At 43.6% G+C, this 19,856-nt stretch overlaps 1 protein-coding gene across 10 annotated transcripts in view; it reads left to right on the forward strand.

Annotated features, from left to right (window-relative positions):
• The window catches only part of ERLIN1 (ER lipid raft associated 1), a 494,724-nt gene that overhangs the window by 53,773 nt on the left and 421,095 nt on the right, over positions 1-19,856 (forward strand). For all 10 annotated transcript variants that reach the window (XR_012754236.1, XR_012754235.1, XM_075349108.1 and 7 more), the window contains exons 2-3: positions 17,091-17,204; positions 17,346-17,427. Coding sequence is in view for 8 of the 10 variants with exons in the window: in XM_075349108.1 (XP_075205223.1) it covers positions 17,092-17,204; positions 17,346-17,427 (195 nt within the window). In the remaining 2 variants the exon portion in view is untranslated. The remainder of the gene's footprint in view (positions 1-17,090; positions 17,205-17,345; positions 17,428-19,856) is intronic.

The following is a 19,856-nucleotide window of genomic DNA, read 5'->3' on the forward strand; positions in this document are numbered from 1 at the left end:
CTATCTTACCCCTCTCTGCTCTACAAACCACAGTGATCGCAAATCTTCATCTCGTTCTCCTATTCCGATGAGAGAGGAGTGGTTTGATTTTTAATACCTCATGTTGCGTAACCTCAGCATATCCAGTGCAGAATCAACCAGCATCTTGGTATCTGGATCCATCTACGGAAAAACTCAAAATCTGCATTAGCAATGGCCTCATCTGAGACATGTTCAAAACCTGACAATTCTTGTTACATCAGAGCAATCATGAGATATATGTATGTCTGCTGTATCCTCCTTACAGATAAAAATATAAAGACAACTTAATAGAAAAACCCAATCGATGAACAAATTAAAACCTTAAATAATGTGTGACTTTCCACATCATCTTTCCCCCCTTTTTGAATCTATTATCCAAAACATAATTAGATTCAAAAAATGTGTGGCCCCGGAGCTCTACATTTAGGCATGAAAGTCACATTGTGTAGATTGTACCTAATCGGGAACAAAATAAATATTATGTTATGTATAACCTTATAATAGAAAACTATTTCAATGGCTTTTCAACCTTCGCTTGAACCACAGAAATCTGCATTACAATCTTTCTTTCTATAAAAAGGAAACATGATTCAATACATTATATATAAAACACAGAATGCCATAAATCATCCACATACTTTTAAACCAAATTCTAATTATGAATAAATTATTAATAATTATTTTTAGCATTATTATTAACAACAATAATAATAATAACGTAACACAACCTCTGGCTATAGAGGCGTTCCTATTTGCAAAATTGAGGAAATTATCAGGAAATTTTCAGCATCTCTGTGATAATTCTGTCCATAAATACTATTACTTTTTTTTTATAAAATGCTGATTTACCATAGAAATCCATCTGATTAAACAGCTTCCCATGCTCTTGTATCTACCAATAAATCTAAATATTTACACAATTAAGTTTTATTCCTTTAGGATAAAATTAGTAAAATAAATTATACCCTTTCCCAGTATAATTTGCAATTAAATGCAGAAAGCTTTTTTTTTTTTCTTTTTTTTTTTATTTCCTTGGGCTGCTCTTTAAGGTGTAAACTTAAATAGATAGAACTACCCCCCCCTGTAACCTGATACTCTAGTGGAAAAGCCTGTATTTTTCCTCCTCCCCTGTAGCCAAAAACAGGGTTTCTTCTTTTTTTTTTTTTTTTTTTTCCCCTTCAGCAAGACAAGTCAACATTGCGACCTCTCTTCGCATGGATATATTTAATCTTTTTTATATATTTATTTATTTATTTTTAAAACATACAACTCTCAGGATCAATCTATCAGATCCATAACTGGAATATTTATTTATTTTCATCAGATCTGTTTTAAGGTACGTTTATTTTAAGGTTTTTCTCTTATTCTTTTATTGCTTATTAATTAATAAGATATTGCTCCTTGTGACTGTCCTGACTCAATCCAACCTGCACACTGGATCTATATTAAGTGTTTTCCACAACCACCCGATCATTCAATATTCCATCTTTTAGTGCTATAAACATTTACTATCTGGGGGGAGGGGAAGGTAAACTTTTTTTTTCTTCTCAACTATTTCCCCCTATATTCCATAGTCTGGATTTTATACATACACACCACACATACATTTATATATATCATATACACACATTCAGATATCTACAGTCCTGGTCCAACTACAGTTAAAAACACTCATGTTTCTGTCTAAGTATATAGTACTCCATCCAATCCATTGCTCAAACATTTACAGAGCACATGGTCTTCTTCACACAAACCCCTGACTCACTTTGTTTTCTTTGTCTCAATCATGCTGTAGCCATGTGCTTCGTCCACCATTTTAAAATCTTACCTAAAATGTCTGCCTCCATGACTAGCACATGGTTTATCACAGGATTGCGGCCTAGAGTCCCCACATCCCAACAAAGTCCACTTTCATCCGGATCTTTCCGGCACAACTAGACACCGCTTCATCAATTTTTCCATCTTTCTCTCAAGATAAACAACACCAAACAAGCAATCTTTCTCTATGCATACCAGATAAAAACAGACAAACAAAAAGACGGGGGAGATGACAAATAACTGAAACACTAAAGAAAACCTGCAGTTTGCAGCACACACTTCCAAATCCTTCCTTATACTGCCACGTGGTCCCTGTCTGATTTCTGCATTCCGTAATATACAAAAAATACCTAGTATCATCACTGACTACAAGGTGTCTATACCGGCCAATTCGCCTCTCTTGGAGGACTTACAACTAGCCTAATAAAAAACCACCTAGTATCACCCCTGACTACAAGGTGTCTATACCGGCCGATTCACTCCAGGAAAACACTTTAAAAAGGTTAGATTTATGTATAACGTAAGGCTCTGCACTCAGTCTAGCCAAAGCTGGGCCCTTACATATGGCTCTGCACTTAAGTCTAGCTGATCTTGTCACTTACATCTGGCTCTGCACTCATCTGAGCTTGGCACTTACATCTGGCTCTGCACTCATCTGAGCTGGGCCCTTACATCTTGCTCTGCACTCATCTGAGCTGGGCCCTTACATCTTGCTCTGCACTCATCTGAGCTTGGCACTTCAAAAACCACAAACCGTATCACAGTCAACCACAAACCATATACTTTACACGTTTTACAGACACCACTCACAAACCCACATGCTCTCTTCACAAATACACAACAGGCATCAGGCAACTGAATATGTGACGGTTCTTCCGAGATTAATATGGCCAATAGCCGTGAGACCCGTCTGCCCGTCAACAGATACCCCAACAAACCGGACACAGTCAGGCAATCAGTGCCACACACCCCACCGAGACCACGGGAAGACTACAGATTATGGAAAATCAGCAGACCTACCGTACTCTCGTTCGGAAGTGATCAATTTCCTGGGGTGTCCAGCACGTCATGCCATTCCAGTTGCCGGTTCATCAGGATTTCAGGTGTCTCCGTCTATTGGCCCCACGTTGGGCGCCAATAATGTTAAGGTGAACTCATAACCAGAGATCACTAGTTGCCTACCGCCTGGCCGAATTGATATGGGCCAAGTGCATGCATAAAAGAATCCACACCAGACACAGTCGGATGTGTAATCTCTTCTTGGTCACAGTAGAAAATGGCACCAAAACAGACAGAGAAGAGTATGCGTCCTCTTGATATAGGCTAGGGACGTACACAAGTTCAGATATGCACATTTAGTGGGACAGTTCATGAGCTAGCCAATGGGGAGATCCGTGTTGCTGTTGTTGGGTGCGTCTGACTTCAGTGGATGAAACCATGATGATGGGAGGGACGTCATCTGGTGCATCCATGCTGATGGTTTGGTCTTTCTTCCCTTATATGGTGGTCTTCTTTCATCTGGACATTCCTTGCATTCCAAGCAAGGTGTGGATAACAGGAAATGGCGGCCATCTTTATATCTGTGTCATGTGTATGATCTGAACCCTGAATTATGTAAGGCAAATCAACATATTTCCCACAATCCCTTGTCAAGAGGTTAATTAAGTATTTAATCTTATGGCTCTCCTCAACAACAGTGTATTGCATATTTTCAATTTATTAAAGTTTTTTGTGTTTAAACTTGTATTCCAATAAATATAATTGATGTTCTATCTAAATAGCTTGATTATTGTATCATAATAATGATTAAAAGCTTGATGTTACCATCTTACTACAGTAAATTTTTCACTTAAACATGAGCCATGTATGAGGGAGTCTGTCATGGAGTCAATCAGGAAAATTGAGTGAGTCAGTGTTTTGCCTTACCGACGCCACAGCCCTGCCTTTGAGGATATAGGGATTCTTAAATGGACTCTGTCAGGACATTTTTGCTATGTAATCTGAAGCCAGCATGCTGTAGGAGTTAGGCTGCTTTCACACATCCGGTTTTAGCAGTGCGGCTAAATCCTGCTCTAAAACCTATGCAACGGATGCGGCGAAAAAAATGCATCCTTTGCATAAGTTTTTACATGCAGGCCCGTCCGGTTTTTGCCGGTTGCGGCACGCAACTGAGCATGCACAGTGCAAAAAACCGCATGCGGCGGCTGGATGCGTTTTTTGATGCATTGCACCGCATCCGGCGTCCATAGGCATGCATTCGAAAAAGCACCGCATCAGCCGGATGCGGTGTGATGCGGGTTTTTTTTTTTTGCCGGACAAAAAAACTGTGCCAGGCAACGTTCCAGCCGGCCGCCGCATGGGCTAAATATGCCGCATCCGGCAAAAAACGGACCGAACTCAAGGCCATGCGGCACAGTCCAGCACTAATGAAAGTCTATGCGGAAAAAACGCAACCGGCCGCAAAAAAAAAACGGTTGCGTTTTTTCTGCAAAGAGCCAGATTGTGCCGCACAGCCAAAACCGGATTTGTGAAAGCAGCTTAAACATGTAGTTTACAGCTAGCTGTGTCTTATCTCAGTCTGTTTTTGTTTACACCAAAGGTTAGTTTAGGCCCTGTGCGCACGCTGCGTTTTTTGCCGTGATTTTGCTGCATGAAGTGCTGCAGAAAATGTTCATAACCTTTCTGCAGTCATTCCCCAGCAAAACCTATGGAAAAAAAAATGGTGTGCACACAATGCGTTTTTTTTCCCCCCTACAGGCTTTGTTGCAGAATTTCTGCAGCAAAAAGAATGAGCATGTCACGTCTTTTCTGCAGGTACCTGCGTTTTTTGCCACAGATAATGATAAAACAAACGCAGGCACCAACCCGCGGCAAACCGAGGCAAAAACGCGGGTGCGGTTTTTGCCGCGGGTGCGGTATTCTGCCAGAGGGTGCGGATTTTTCTTAAGAAAAGTCAATTTTCTAGTGCGCACATAGCCTTAAGCCTCTTGGCTTTAGTCAGTCTTCAACCCCCTCTGTGATTAGCAGCTTCTGTCTATGGAAATGTACACTGAAAGCCTAGTATGGACGGGGCAGCACCTGGAGCTCTGCTACATATTAAAAATAATATCTTTCAAGTTAAAAATATCTTTCACTGTGTCAGGGTACTGGCTGCAACCATTCTAAGTGATACATGATTAGTGAGCCCTTACATACAACATTCCAGAAAAATCAGCTTTATAATACTCGCCTAGGGGCGGTCCAGTCTGATGGCTGTTGCTGCCTCTTGTTCTGGTGCCTCCTCCATCTTGTTCAGTCATCGTCCTCCTGCCCGGCCCCATGTGGATGATGCGTCTTATGTTGTCCACACAGAGGCCTTCATTGTGCTCCTGCACATGCACACTTTGATCTGCTCTACTGAGGGCAAAGCAAAACACTGTCATACGCAGGTGGGAGGAAAGGTCAAAGACCGCATGCGCGCTACAATACTTTGATCTGCCCTCAGCTAGGCAGATGAAAGTGTGCAGGATCACAATGGAGGCCTCTGTGCAGAGGACATAAGACGCGTCATCCACATGGGGTTGGACAGGAGGACGATTATCGCACAAGATTGAAGAGGCGCCAGTCCAAGAGAATTGACACCCATCAGATCGTACCGCCCCTCCCCCCCATCTGAGCATAATAAAGGTGTTTTATACGTTCTACAGAGCAGCAAGGCTCACTGGTGGTGGCTGCAGCTCATAAGGGAAAAGTCTGGTGACAGGTTCCCTTTATGGATCCTCTGAACAACTTGGACAAGAAGGCGGACAAGAAGGCAGACAAAGATACTTGGGAGGCTTCAGCGGGGGCCCTGAAACCGGACGTCTCAACAACTTGTTCCACTAAATCTTTTATGATCTGGTTAACCACGGGGTAAAACTATTCTCCTTATGGAGACCTGACAAACCAGTCTAGCTGTCAGTGGTAAGGGGACTTCTAGCTGCAATGCCCCTCTGGGAATTATTCAAATTGTGTCTACAGGAAAGGAGACAAACTCTAGCGCCACCTATTGGAAGTAGCAATCCTGAAAGTCAAAATTTGCCTTTTAACAAGCCTTTTCATATGACCTAGGATATATGCCAGATCAGAATCCCAATTGGATGTACTGTACTGTAATGGTATGTACAGCCTGGGCCTGATGGTGCCAGTACTGCACTGGCCTTACCTTATATAGGAAAATCCTGATGTTTGGTTCCCTTTAAATCCCTTTCCAAGGATAGAAGCTCGGAGGTAACCAAGCCCCCCTCCACGGCTCATGCAGATACTGATAGGTCAGATAGAGAATATGACTCCCCTGCCTCACCCTCGCTATCCTTTTCTGATAGTGACTCAGGAGGTCGCCAGTGCTTCCGCGTTGAGAATACAAGGAAGCTAGTAAAGGCAGTGCGATCCACTTTGGGCATTCCAGACAAGAAACCCAAAAAATCTATCCAGGATCGGATATTTGGCGGCATGGAGCAGAGGAAATGGTGCACCTTCCCTGTTGTAGATAAAATACAGGCTTTGATTACAAGGGAGTGGAAGTGGCCAGATAAGAAACGTTCCCTTCCAGGCTCATTTAAGAGAAAATATCCCTTTTGAGGACGCCTCTTGCTCCACCTGGGATATGGCTCTTAAACTAGATGTTGCAGTCACCAAAGCATCTAGGAAATTTGCCTTACCATTTGAGGACATGGGTTCATTAAAAGTCCCATTGAACAAGAAGGCAGACTAATTTCTGAAGAACACCTGGGAGGCCTCTGCCGGAGGACTGAGACCTACCATCGTGGCCACCTGTACGGCTAGATCTCTTATGGTGTGGATAGATGAGCTGGAGGACCAGCTTAGGGCAAAGGCCCCAAAAGAGGAGATATCTTCATCCCTTTCCCGGTTGCGGGGAGCAGCGACCTTCCTGGCGGATGCCTCGGCGGATTCAACCAAATTAGTGGCAAAGTTGGTATCCCTCTCCAACACGGCCAGAAGGGCTTTTTTTCTAAAATGCTGGCTGGGGGTTATGCACGCAAAAACAAAGCTCTGCAACATCCCTTGTTATGGAGAACATTTATTCGGACCGGTGTTGGATGATATCCTAGAGAAGGTAAGTGATAAAAAGAGAGGATTTCCTTTTCCATCCTTTCCATCTTCCAGACGTTCCTTTTGGAAGAGACAGGTTTGCTGAGGTGCACCAAACAGAGACCAGAGTTGTTGGTCCGATAGAAGCTAGGGAAGGGCTTCATGTTGAAAGGACCCTCAAAGGACCAGAAAAGATCATCCCAGTGACTTGTTTCCCCAGGTCTGAGGGATACTTATTTCCTTCCATCTTGGGAGCAGAGATCAAATCCGTGTATTCTCGGCCTAGTAAGATCAGGCCTCAAACTTTCCTTCCTTCTCTCTCCTCCTCGAAGGTTCATTCTTACACCTCTGAGACGGTCTCCAGCGGAACAACTGGCCTTGGAGAAAGAGATTTGGCAGGTTCTACTCAAAGGAGTCTTGATAAGGGTTCCCAAACAAGAACAGGGAGAAGGATTCTACTCCACCCTCTTTCTGGTGAGGAAGCCCGACTGTTCGTGTCGAACCATAATAAACCTGAAAGCTCTCAAACAGTTCCTTCAAATAGACAGCTTCAAGATGGATTCTGTGAGATCCACTGTAAAATATCTGTATCCACATTCTCACATGGCGGTATTAGACCTGCGCGATGCATACTACCATGTTCTGAAACACAGTCTGTTCCAGAAGTTCTTCAGAGTACTCCTGACCATGGATGGATGTATCTGCCATTTCCAGTCCAAAGCCCTCCCTTTTGGCCTGGCAGTGGCTCTGAGGATCGTCACGAAGCTAATATCTGAAGTAACCGGTTATCTGCGTCAGAAAGAAGTCCTAATCATACCCTATTTGGACGACTTCCTAATTTTTGGCATCTCTGCTGAACATTGCACAGCCCTTCTACACGAAGTACAGTCTTCCCTGACGGAGCTAGGATGGCTTATAAACCAAGAGAAGTCCAGATTAAACCCTTCCAAGATTCAGCTTTTTCTGGGCCTCACCTGGGACTCAGCCACTCAGATGTGTCATCTACCAGATTCCAAAGTGGATGGTCTTCAGACTCAGAGCGAATACTGCATTCCAACTGGATTTCACTCAGAGGAGCAATGTCCCTTCTAGGCTCTTTGACATCGGCCATCCCGGCACTCTGATGGGCTCAGTTACACACCAGAATCCTTCAGTGGGATATCTTGGGACATCAGGAAGCTCTGGGAGATCACCTGGACAGGTCAATTGTTCTCAGCCCTCACACAATACAGTCCCTTCATTGGTGGATGAATCCAATCAATTTAAGAAGAGGGGTGCCTTGGATAATCCCAGAACCGGTGGTGATGACCACTGACGCAAGCTTGTACAGTTGGGGGACCCACCTACACGATCATCACAAGGGAGATGGTCTGGAGGAGAATCTCACTGTTCCTCAAATACCAGGAAATTATTGGCGGTAGATGAAGCGTTGAGTCAGTTTCTGCCATCACTGAAGGGTCGCCACATCAAGGTCCTATCAGACAACTAAGCAACAGTTGCGTATCTCAACCACCAGGGAGGTATCGTTCCAGGCCAATCAGGTATAGCAAACAGAATTCTTGCTCTGGCGGAGAATTATCTGGAATCCTTATCGGCTGTACAAATAAGAGGGAAGGAGAACTATATGCTGGACTTTCTCAGTCGCAGCAGGTTACATAAAGGAGAATGGACCCTAAAACATTCCATTTTCAACTAGATAGTGGAACAGTGGGGGGTTCCAGAGAGAGATCTTTTTATGACCAGGAAGACCAGGAAAGTTCACCACTTCTGCACACTAGATCCAAGGCATCATCCTTACTCTGTGGACGCTCTGTTGCTCAAATGGGACTTCAACCTCGCTTATGCCTTTTCTCCAATCACCCTCATTCCAGCAGTTCTGAGGAAAGTGCTGGAGGACAAAGCAGCAGTCATTCTGATAGCCCCCTTTTGGCCAAAGAGGCCATGGTTTTATTGGCTGACCAGACTGTCCATAACCAAACCATGGGTTCTGCCGGAATTGCCAGATCTCTCTCAGGGTCCAGTCTTCCACCCCCAGAACAACAGGCTGCATCTCACGGCGTGGAATTTGAGAGGTCACTTTTAGGAGGCAGGGGTTTTTCTCCAGATCTAATTTGTACCTTGATGCAGTGTAGGAAACCTGTCACTACGCAGATTTACGGGCAGATATGGACCAAGTTCTTAGCTTCCGTGGGTGCAGATCCAGCCGGGCCAGTCCCAGTTACTGTCATTCTAGACTTTCTCCAGAAGGGTTGGGAATTGGGTCTATCTGTTAGTACGCTAAAGGTTCAGGTCTCAGCCCTGGGTGCCTTGTATAGCCATAACCTGGCCTGAGACCGTTGGGTCTCCAGGTTTATTAAAGCCTGTTCTAGGTCCAGACTACGATGCAGTATGCCCCTGCCATCATGGGATCTTAATTTAGTCTTCTCCGCTTTAACTAAGCCCCCCCTTTGAGCCCCCCAGATTCTGTATGTCTCAAGTATCTGTCCCTCAAGACTATTCTCCTGGCCGCTCTCACCTCAGCGCGCAGGGTTACTGACCTCCAGGCCCTGTCAGTAAATCCACCCTATACTCAGTTTTTTGATGACAGAGTAGTCCTAAGAACGGACCCTGCTTATTTGCCAAAGGTTAATTCTCACTTCCATAGAACTCAGGAGATCGTTCTCCCTCCCTTTTATGATAATTCCTCTACTCAGGAAAAGATGGGGTGGCACTGCCTAGATGCTAAACATTGTCTTCAGCAGTATTTATCGGTCACTTCAGAGTGGAGAAAGGATAGGTCATTATTTGTAATATTTCAGGGTCTTAGGAAGGGGCTTAGGGCTTCTAGGTCAACCTTAGCCAAGTGGATCAGAGATGCCATCTGCATGGCTTACACGACTAGTGGTGAGGAAGTACCTGTTGGTCTCAAGGCTCACTCCACAAGAGCAATGGCATCTTCCTGGGCAGAAAGATAAGAGGTCTCCATTGAACAGATTTGTAAGGCGACCACATGGTCTTCTCCGTCCACCTTTTTTAACCACTACCTACTTGATTTGTTCTTCATCGACCTCACCTTTGGGAGACTGGTTCTACAAACAGTAATCCCTCCCTAAGATATTATCTATGTAATTCTCTCGTGGTGCCATCATGGGTGCTGGAAAAATACGTAATTACTTACCGGTAATGTGTTTTTTCTGAACCCATGACTGCTCCCTTACATTCCCTCCCTGCACTTAGGTGTTACCAGTTGATTATTTCTCTCCTATTCACGGGGGAAGCTTTTTTGGTGGTGGGGCATGTCATAACGATGTTCCTTTTTTTGGAGGTCCTTTCATGCCCTAATCCAACTGATGCAGGGAGAGGTACCGCCCCTTTTTATCCTGGAGGTTTCCTGTCCTTGAAGGGTGATGCCGTCATGGGTTCAGAAAAAACACAGTACTGATAAGTAATTATTTCTGTTGGATGCTTTAGAACATTCAGCGAGACTAGCGGTGAGATCTGCAGCCTTGTCCAATGCAGCTTGTAGAGCTCTCTGGCTGAAGTGCTGTCCTGGAGATGTGCAAGGTTAATCAAAGCTGTGCGTTATCCAGTGTGAAAGCCAATTCTTATTCAGCAATGTTTTGGAGACAGTAAAAAAGGATTCCCAAATTTGTCATTTCCATCTTTTAAAAGATCCTTTTGGTGCAAGATTCAGATCCAAGAGGTCCACACCGCCATGAAAAACTTAGGTTGGCTGTTAAATCTAAAAAAATCAAAACTAGAGCCACACAGGGTGCAAGTATTTTTAAGCCTCATTAGATTCCGAAACTCAAGAATGTCACCTTCCAGAAGACAAAATCGAGTAAGTACCAAACAGTGTCTCAAAGCAATAAGGATTCCCACCATGTGGGAAAATGTAGAATTTAATGAGGAGTATCCTGGTTAAATCTGGTATCAAGAACTGTCACTACAGATGCAAGTTCCAAAGGTTGGGAAGCTCATTTACAGTATCTCCTGATCCAGGGAGATTGGTCAGAAATGGAAAAATTGAGTTCTTCAAACATGAAGGAATTACTGGCAGTGGAACATGCTGTAAGGGGTCTCCTATGTTTCTTGGTGAACTGTCATGTGAGAATCCTTTCGGACAATCAGGTAACTGTGGCCTATCTGGATCATCAGGGAGGGACTTGATCTAGTAACTTGATAAAAATTGCCAACAGCTAGCAGAAAATCATCTTTTTTTTTTTTAACTGCCTTGTAATTAAAAGTGGGAAGGAAAATTGTGACGCAGACTTCTTCAGCCGCAATGGGCTGAAGCAGGGAAAATTGAGTCTCAAATAATCCAGTTTCAGTCAGATTATAAACATATGGGGTCTGCCAGAAATCAACCTTTTTGCAAACAAAACAAAAAAAGTAGCAAGGTTTTGTTATTGAAATCCCAGAGAACAAACATCCTCAACAGTGAACTCTTTCCTGGTGAGATGGAATTTCAATTTTAAACTTTTTATTTAATTTCAAAAGAAAAATACAAATCCCACTATCACAGCGGGCCCGACAATATGGCACACATCGTGCCAATACAAAATTACAAACTTTACACTTTCTCAGGCAACTATATAGTGAAGAAGAAGAACAATAGAAAGAAAGGGAGGGATGAGGAATAGAGAGGGGAAGGGGAGTGCCTAAATGCATTAACGCAAGATATCCCTAGAACTCCAGACTCTGAATGCGAAAACCCACCACCCCAAGAGAGGAATCCAGAAGGCCCCCCGGCTCCACTGCCATCCGATATGCCCCCGTCACTATCTCAAAACAGATCGATACAATGGGGAAGATAAAAAGGCCTCCCAATGGAACCATCTGGAGGAGACACTGGCCTGCTCTTGGTGGGATTGCGCAACTAAGGTCTTCATGCGGTGAATTAGAGAGATCTCCTCAATCCACTCTTCCAACAAGGGAGGGTCGGTGGACCTCCAATGTCGAGAAATTATTTTGGCTGCCTGTAACAGGTGCCGTAGTAGGGATGTCTTATAAATAACCTTTGACATCGGGAACATGAACATATATATTAGTTGTATAAAAATAAATCAATAAAAAAAATGACAACGCAGATAAAGCGAATGGCTACAGGCTGCCACCCCTATGTGCCTGACTTAACCTTAGCTGGCAATCAAAACACAGGAAGCCCATGACTTTATTTTTTAAAGAATTTAAAAAAAATAAATGCGTGGGCTCACGCCATATTTTGATTGCCAGCAAGGTAAAACCAGGCAGCTGGGGGCTGGGATTCTCGAATTGTTTCTTAGCGCCATTTCCAGGCTATTTATCCAGCCCATCTAGCGGCCCTGATGGCGGTGGCACGCTGGGTAATAAAGGGGTTAATACCCGTTTTGTATTCTTAAATGGTACTAAACCCAAAATGCATGGTGTCATGCCAAATTAGACATGGCCACTATGAATTTCTAGTAAACCGTAAAAAAAAACAAAAAACACAACAGATTTTTTTTTTTTATTAGAAATAAAGCAAAAAAAACCCAAAACATTTAGAGACTCTCTTATAAAAAAAAATATCCTTAGCCAGATGTAGTCCACAGGTAGAGCATTGTCAGCTCTGCTTCATTACTCTGAACAGACAGCGTATATCCTGAGACGCAGGCTGACAGTGAGGGTATGATTCCACTTGCGTCTCACGTTGCATCACCACGCACGGCCTGACGCTGTCAGGACAGGAGCGCCTCAGCTACATGGAAGTACATGCAGAGTACCGGCTGCTGTTGGGAGAGTGTGCGCCGTACCGGGTGATGCGATGCAACACTCGCACAGTGACAGTCAATTTGCAGTTAACAGGACCTTCGATGACGTTATAGCCACATGACCAGTCTGTAAGCCAATGCCTGTACAACATTCACACCATACTGGTCACATGGCTATAATGTCATGGAAGGTCCTTTAGGCAGTGATGGTTACTGGGCGGCACAGCAATGATCGGAAGCAGAAGCGGATGGGAGACAGAGTCTGCAGGATGCATCGCGGAACCTGTAAGTATAATGACAATGTTTATTATTAACTATATTCTTTTATTTTACAGCCCCCCCCCGCCCCATCCCATAACTGTAAAGCCAGAGTTCCGTGATCGGATGCAAGTTTGCGTTGTTTCGATCCCGATCTCGATTCTTACAAAATGTTCGGGCGAGGCTTCCGATCCCGAACATTGGAGGGATTGCCTATCAGTGGTGGTTACATATATACAGTTGAAACCAGAAGTTTACATACACTATCTAAAAAAAAAAACACATGCATGTTTTTCTCATGATCTGACATAACATCTGGATCGACCTTTCCCGTTTTAGGTCCGTTAGTATTACCAAAATTATTTATATTTGCCAAATGCCAGAAATATATAAACTGTTTTAAGGTATTTTTAATACTTTGTGCAAAGTCAAAAGTTTACATACTGTTATGCTCGCCAGGTGAGCAGGAAATCAGCTGACCCTCTGGGCCACCGCACACAGAAAACCCAGAGGGACTTGACTGCGGAACCACACCTGGCTTTCACCAAAGCCTCTAATAGTGAGGGTGTTCCGCTGCATGTGTGAGACCTGGTGCCACTCGGGAAGACTGATGCTGCGACGGCTGGCCCCAGGGGTAGGGGAAAGACAGTCTCTGATGGTGAGTAACAGCAGCAGCAGTTGTAGAGGTTTCGGCCGGGATGGATGGATGAGTGCGGTAGCAGCGGCCGGTAAGGATACTTTCAGCAGCGGGTATCATGGTAGGCGGCTGGCGTGACAGCTTGTAGCAGCAGTATCAGACTTGGGATAACAGCAGAATATTGCACACTACAGCAGCAGCAAGGACAGCAGCAATAGTGCTATAGGACCTGAGAACTAGCAACATATATCTGGCATGTTGCCCAGGCACTTCCCTTAAGCGGAAAGTGCCTTAAATACCTGCAGCCTCTCCGCTGAACTGAGAGGTCACTTCCGGGTCGGGGTGCACTGGCCCTTTAAGAAAAGGGCTGTGTCCACTTGCGCACACTAGAAGGTGCTCTTGTCAGATGAAACCAAATTCGAACTATTCACAATGCCAAACAATCTCGTGTAAAAGCAACACAGCTCATCACCCTGAACACACCATCCCCACTGTCGAACATGGTGGTGGCAGCATCATGGTTTGGGCCTGCTTTGCTTCAGCAGGGACAGGACCCAAATACAGGACCATTCTTGAAGAAAACCTGCTGGAGTCTGTAAAATACCTGAGACTGGGACGGAGATTTGTCTTTCAACAAGACAATGATCCAGAATATAAAGCAAAATCTACAATGGAATGGTTCACAAATAAACGTATCCAGGTGTTAGAATGGCCAAGTCAAAGTCGAGACCTGAGTCCAATCGAGAATCTGTGGAAAGAGCTGAAAACTGCTGTTCACAAACGCTCTCCATCCAACCTCACTCAGCTCGAGCTATTTGCAAAGGAAGAATGGGCAAGAATTTCAGTCTCTCGATGTGCAAAACTGAGACACATACCCCAAGCGACTTGCAGCTGTAATCGCAGCAAAAGGTGGCGCTACAAAATATTAACTTAAAGGGGCCGAATTATATTGAACGCCCCACTTTTCAGTTATTTATTTTTTTAAATTTTTTAAAATAAGCAATAAATTTTGTTCAACTTCACAATTGTGTCCCACTTGTTAAGGCTATGTGCGCACGTTGCGTACTAGCCCTGCAGAAATTTCTGCAGCGATCTGAAGAGCACATGTGCGCTTTAGATCACTGCAGAAATGTCCGTAGTGAGTGCCGATTCCATGCGCTCTGCCTTCAGCTCCTGCCATAGACAGAGCAGGAGCTGCCGGCAAAGCGCAGGAAAGAAGTGACATGTCACTTCTTTTTACGCAGCGCTTCGGCAGTAGCCGAAGCGCTGCGCTCTTAAACGCCACGTGCGCACGGCCCCTGCACAATCTCCATAGACTGTGCAGGGGACGCAGGACGCATGCAGTTACGCTGCGCTACAAAGCGCAGCGTAACTGCATGTATTTACGCAACGTGCACACATAGCCTCATTCTTCACCATAACATTACATTTTTTTATCTTTATGTTTGAAGCCTGAAATGTGGGAAAAGGTTGAAAAATTCAAGGGGGCCGAATTCTTTCGCAAGGCACTGTGTTATAATATATACCAGTCACATTATCGTGTATGTAATAAGTGATGTAGCCAGGATCAGGTTCCTGATCAATGTAGTGCACAATTTTGTAGGGTAATAGCAGCGGTCCTTGTATGGTGACTCCATGTCAATTGTAGCTGCTTGAACTCTCATATGTATTAGAAAACTTGTGTGCAGCTGTACAATTACAGTCCACATTGCATGAGATTTGGACTAGACTATTGCATGCTTTGATTTTTATTGCCCAAGGACCAAAAGTATATGTGAAATATCATTGGATCAGTGTGCCGTCAATTGAGTACACTGATGGAAAATATAGCTGCTTTTCCCTGCCTGAGACCTATGAATTCTCTCTGCCCTTATCTGCATAAAAGAACAAGCTGCTGATTTAACCTGTCTGACACTGAAGCTCAAGCACAACAGCTACAAACATGACAATACTAGAATTATCCACAGGACTAACTCGTAGATGAAACGGATTTCCACAGTGAAATATACACCATTGGTTTTGCCACTGCAAAGCGCCCACAGCATATCCAACACATGTAAACATACCCTAAAATATGGCTTTAAGTATTAATACTATTGTGCAGTATAAGCATTTACAGAAAAAAATAAAATGATGTGATTACTTTATCTTAATAGCTCATTGTAGCACAGAGGTCTGTAAGATGTATGTCGGCTGTTGCAGCATGCAGCTGCGCTGATGTCCAGCCTCTTGCGTGCAAACTTTCTGCCTAACAAACAACTCTTGAAAACCTGCCAAAATCCTCATCTATTAAAAGCAAAACAGTACTATGAGTGTATATTACCATGTTTTTCCAAAAATAAAACCTCTCCCAAAAATAAGCTCTAGCGGGGATTTCCTGCATTTTCAGAGCAAGGCCTCCTCCGATATAAGCCCTACTCCGAAAATACGCCCTAGTCACGGTTCAATAATGAAGAGTCCATGCAAGTAAAATATGAAAGTTGAAGGGAAAAGAGAGGCAATAGGTTCTTACCATGTGTTATACGGAGATGTACATAAAGAGACACTCAACTTAGGCCCCTTTCACACATCAGTTTTTTGCCATCAGTCACAATCCGTTTTCCTGATGGATCAATGGATCCGGCACAGATTGTGGCAAAAGTGATGCAACAGATCCTTCTACTAAAAGGATCCATCATACCAGTTTTTTGAGGCTAAACGAGAGAGACCAAAGAGTGCTTTCATACCCCAGCTGAGCATGCTCAGTTAAAAAAAATTGAATCTGTTGCTGATGCGTCATTTGATGGATGACGATGGATCCTGCGCCCATAGGCTTCCATTCTACAAAAAGACGGACGGGGACGGATCCATCGCTGTCAGTTTTTTAGACATACACAAAAAACTTTAGGCCCCTTTCACACATCAGTTTTTGGCCATCAGTCACAATCCATCGAAATGTGAAAAAAACTGATCCGTCAAAGTATGACGGATGACGTCCACAGTAACGTTTTTTGCGTGCGTCAAAAAATCGGACAGCGCGTACGCTGTCCGTCGTTTGATAGGATGGAAGCCTATGGGCACAGGATCCATCACCATTTGTCAAATGATGGAGTCGCGACAGATTTTTTTTTTTTGTTACTGGGCATTCTCTCTGTCTCTTCTCTCGGTCTCTGATTGATGGCAAAAAACTGATGTGTGCAAGCGGCCTAAGGGAATCCTGAAAACATGATCTGTTCAGTTGGGGAACATAGCCTTAAGGGTGCTTTACACGCTGCGAAATCGCTAGCTATCTCATTAGCGATGTGAAATTCTAGATCGCAAGTGCGATCTTTTGAGATCGCACATAGGTCATTTTACGCATGTGCGATCTCGAAAGATCGCACTTGCGATCTAGAATTCCACATCGCTAATGAGATCGCTAGCGATGTCGCAGCGTGTAAAGTACCCTTTAGGCCAAGAATAATCAGCTCATTATCTTGACAGCTACATTTTGGAAGGAATTTTCTCTATAGCCCATTTCAAGTAAAAAGTAACTTACTAGCTAGAACTAGAGCTTTCCACATTATTATGTAATGTTCCCTGTGTTTCATATTCAGAATGACCATGGCACAGCTGGGAGTGGTGGTTGGTGTGATGACGGCCCTAGTGGCTCTGATCTTACATTCGTCCATACATAAAGTTGAAGAAGGTCACCTGGCTGTGTATTACAGGTAATTCATGTGAATAACAAATGGAACTTATTTGTCTCCAGACTAGGTCAGGAGAAACAGATAACCTAGTCTTTTTATTTCGGTTGTGTGTATGTACAATATATATAATATTACAGCAGCTTAACCTTTTTTGTTTTCTAGAGGGGGAGCACTACTAAGTAGCCCCAGTGGACCTGGGTATCACATCATGCTGCCATTTATTACATCATTTCGATCTGTGCAGGTAAGTGATTATGTGCCTGTGTGGAATAAGCACAGTTAAAATCTATGTTTAAATAAAAAAAAAACAACTTTATTTTTATATAGCGCTAACATGTTCCGCAGCGCTTTACATACATCAGGAACACTGTCCCCATTGGGGCTCACAATCTAAATTCCCTATCTATATGTCTTTGGAGTGTGGGAGGAAACCGGAGTACCCAGAGGAAACGCATGCAAACACGGGGAGAACATACAAACACCTTGCAGATGTTGTCCTTGGTGGGATTCGAACCCAGGACTCCAACGCTGAAAGACTGCAGTGCTAACCACTGAGCCACTGTGCCGCCTGATGTTTAATAAATTATATTTTCTGCTTTAAATTGGGCATTAAAAATCTGTTGTTTACCCCTGTATCTTGTTAGCTTTGCAGTGTACATTGGATCAGGGTCAGCTGTGGGTGGGGAATATGAGAACTTTTTGTAAAGCATTAAAAAAAAAAGTGGAGGAGGCTTATCAAGTCAAATTTGCACCCAAAAAGTCCTTCATGACTGCACCAAATTTGCATTTTGGATACTTGTGCCTTTCTCAGAAGAGGTGTGCTGTCACAGAAAAGGGTGTGGCATCACAACTGACACTGTACACCAAAAAAATGTCATTTTTTGCACAAAATAAGGCAACTATTAAATGTTGTAACACTAGACTAGATGATTTAAAGTTGCACCAGATTAATGACACATGAACCACTTTTCTAAATGTGGTGCATTATAGGACTGTCTAGTCTAAGCTTGCGCTATCTAACCCAGAATTTACATGTGCTGACTGCGGCCATTAAACAGCCACCAATATGAAGCAGTGCATTGCTCAGCGGCTAAGCTCAGGTAAACATCATTGAGCTAGTACTGACTACCTCACCATAGCTGCTGCGCTATGGCATGAGCCTCTGAGCTCAGTGATGTGAAGTGCACTGTTGACATGTCATGGTATCAGCTGAAAAACTAATGGCAGCAGGTAGTCGGTGCTGGGCTCCGGTAGGCGGAATACTTCCCCTTTGTTGTTTTAGCTATGTCAGAATGTTTCAAACCCACTTTTCTTAAAGTATTAAACCTCTCTAAATTTTGTCCATAGAGACTTTAACTTGTCAATTATTTTTGTTGACAGTTAAAGGGGTAGTCTGAAGTCAAACTAAATGTCCATATAAATACCTATCTATTTAGTCCTGTAATCTAAGCTATTGTCTAATCTGTATTAAAAATTCCCTACCGTTTCCTAACTATTTAACTGGTATTTTTTTTTTTATTTCCTGTGTGATGACGCTTGGTTTGACAATTTCAGTGCATGCTAGAATGCTCATTGTTGTCAGAACAGGGGCCAGAGGTTCCTTCCCTGAAACAAAGCGTCAGCAGTGAGGCTAATCTGTGTCCATCCCCTAATAAAGCTGCAGGTGTAGCGATACTCGTGGGGACACTTCCACCAGGCACTTTATCTCCTCTTGTGTCCCTGACAATATAAGGTTGCATTAATTTCTTGTTCCTACAGTACTAATATCAGAAGTTAGGATATTTGTCTGTCAGGTGAAATTTCATGATGATCCTAAAATGCACTCTACCTTTTCAAGTGAACTTAAAGTGACCTTCTCTAACCATTTTGAATTCACATGCCCAACTGTTCAATATTTTAATGGTTTTTGCACAACTTGCTGTTCTCTAATAAGGAGCTTAAAGGAGTTATCCGGCTTTTTACTTATTTTTTATTTTACTATTGGGCTACATTGGGGCAGGTAAGTAGATGGCAACTACCTTCCTGCCCTGCTGTCAGCCCCTCTCCCCTGGCTCAGAGGAGTCATGTGACCGCTCCTGCCGTGATTTTGCTGCTTCCTGTGATGATACGTCAACAGGGGCTGGACCTTGTTGACTGGCACCACAGCCGACGTCATGTTGCCGCCCTGCAGTCGACCAGGTACAGTACGATGAGCCCCCGCCCCTCTCATCCTTCCCCGCCCCCTCCCCACATTCCATACTCTCCCCCGCTCCCTGGGCGCTGCTATCTGTGCCCGGGTCCTGGACAAACAGCAGGGCTGTGGAGTCGGAGTCGTGGAGTCTGAGTCGTAGCTCATTTTGGTGGAGTCTGTATAAAATGCACCGACTCCGACTCCTAAAATATATAATAAATTGGGGACAGTAGTGCAATGCAGAATGTGCTGAATATTTTTTCATAGGAATTTGGGAAAGTTATGAAATGTCCTATAAATGGCTGTTCTATTCATGATCTAAGGCTACATTCACACAGCGTTTTTGCGTTTTTTGAGGATTTGTTTTTCAGCTGCAAAAGCAGATCAGATTTTTAAAAAATCGCATCACCTAAAAGGTTTTTGAGCTCATAATGCTTTCAATAGCAAAAGCAGATTAGAAAACCGCCAAAAACTGACATGCTCATTCTTTGTGAGGATCTGTT

This window comes from Anomaloglossus baeobatrachus, chromosome 5 (genome assembly GCF_048569485.1).
Source record: "Anomaloglossus baeobatrachus isolate aAnoBae1 chromosome 5, aAnoBae1.hap1, whole genome shotgun sequence".
NCBI classification, from domain to species: domain Eukaryota; kingdom Metazoa; phylum Chordata; class Amphibia; order Anura; family Aromobatidae; genus Anomaloglossus; species Anomaloglossus baeobatrachus.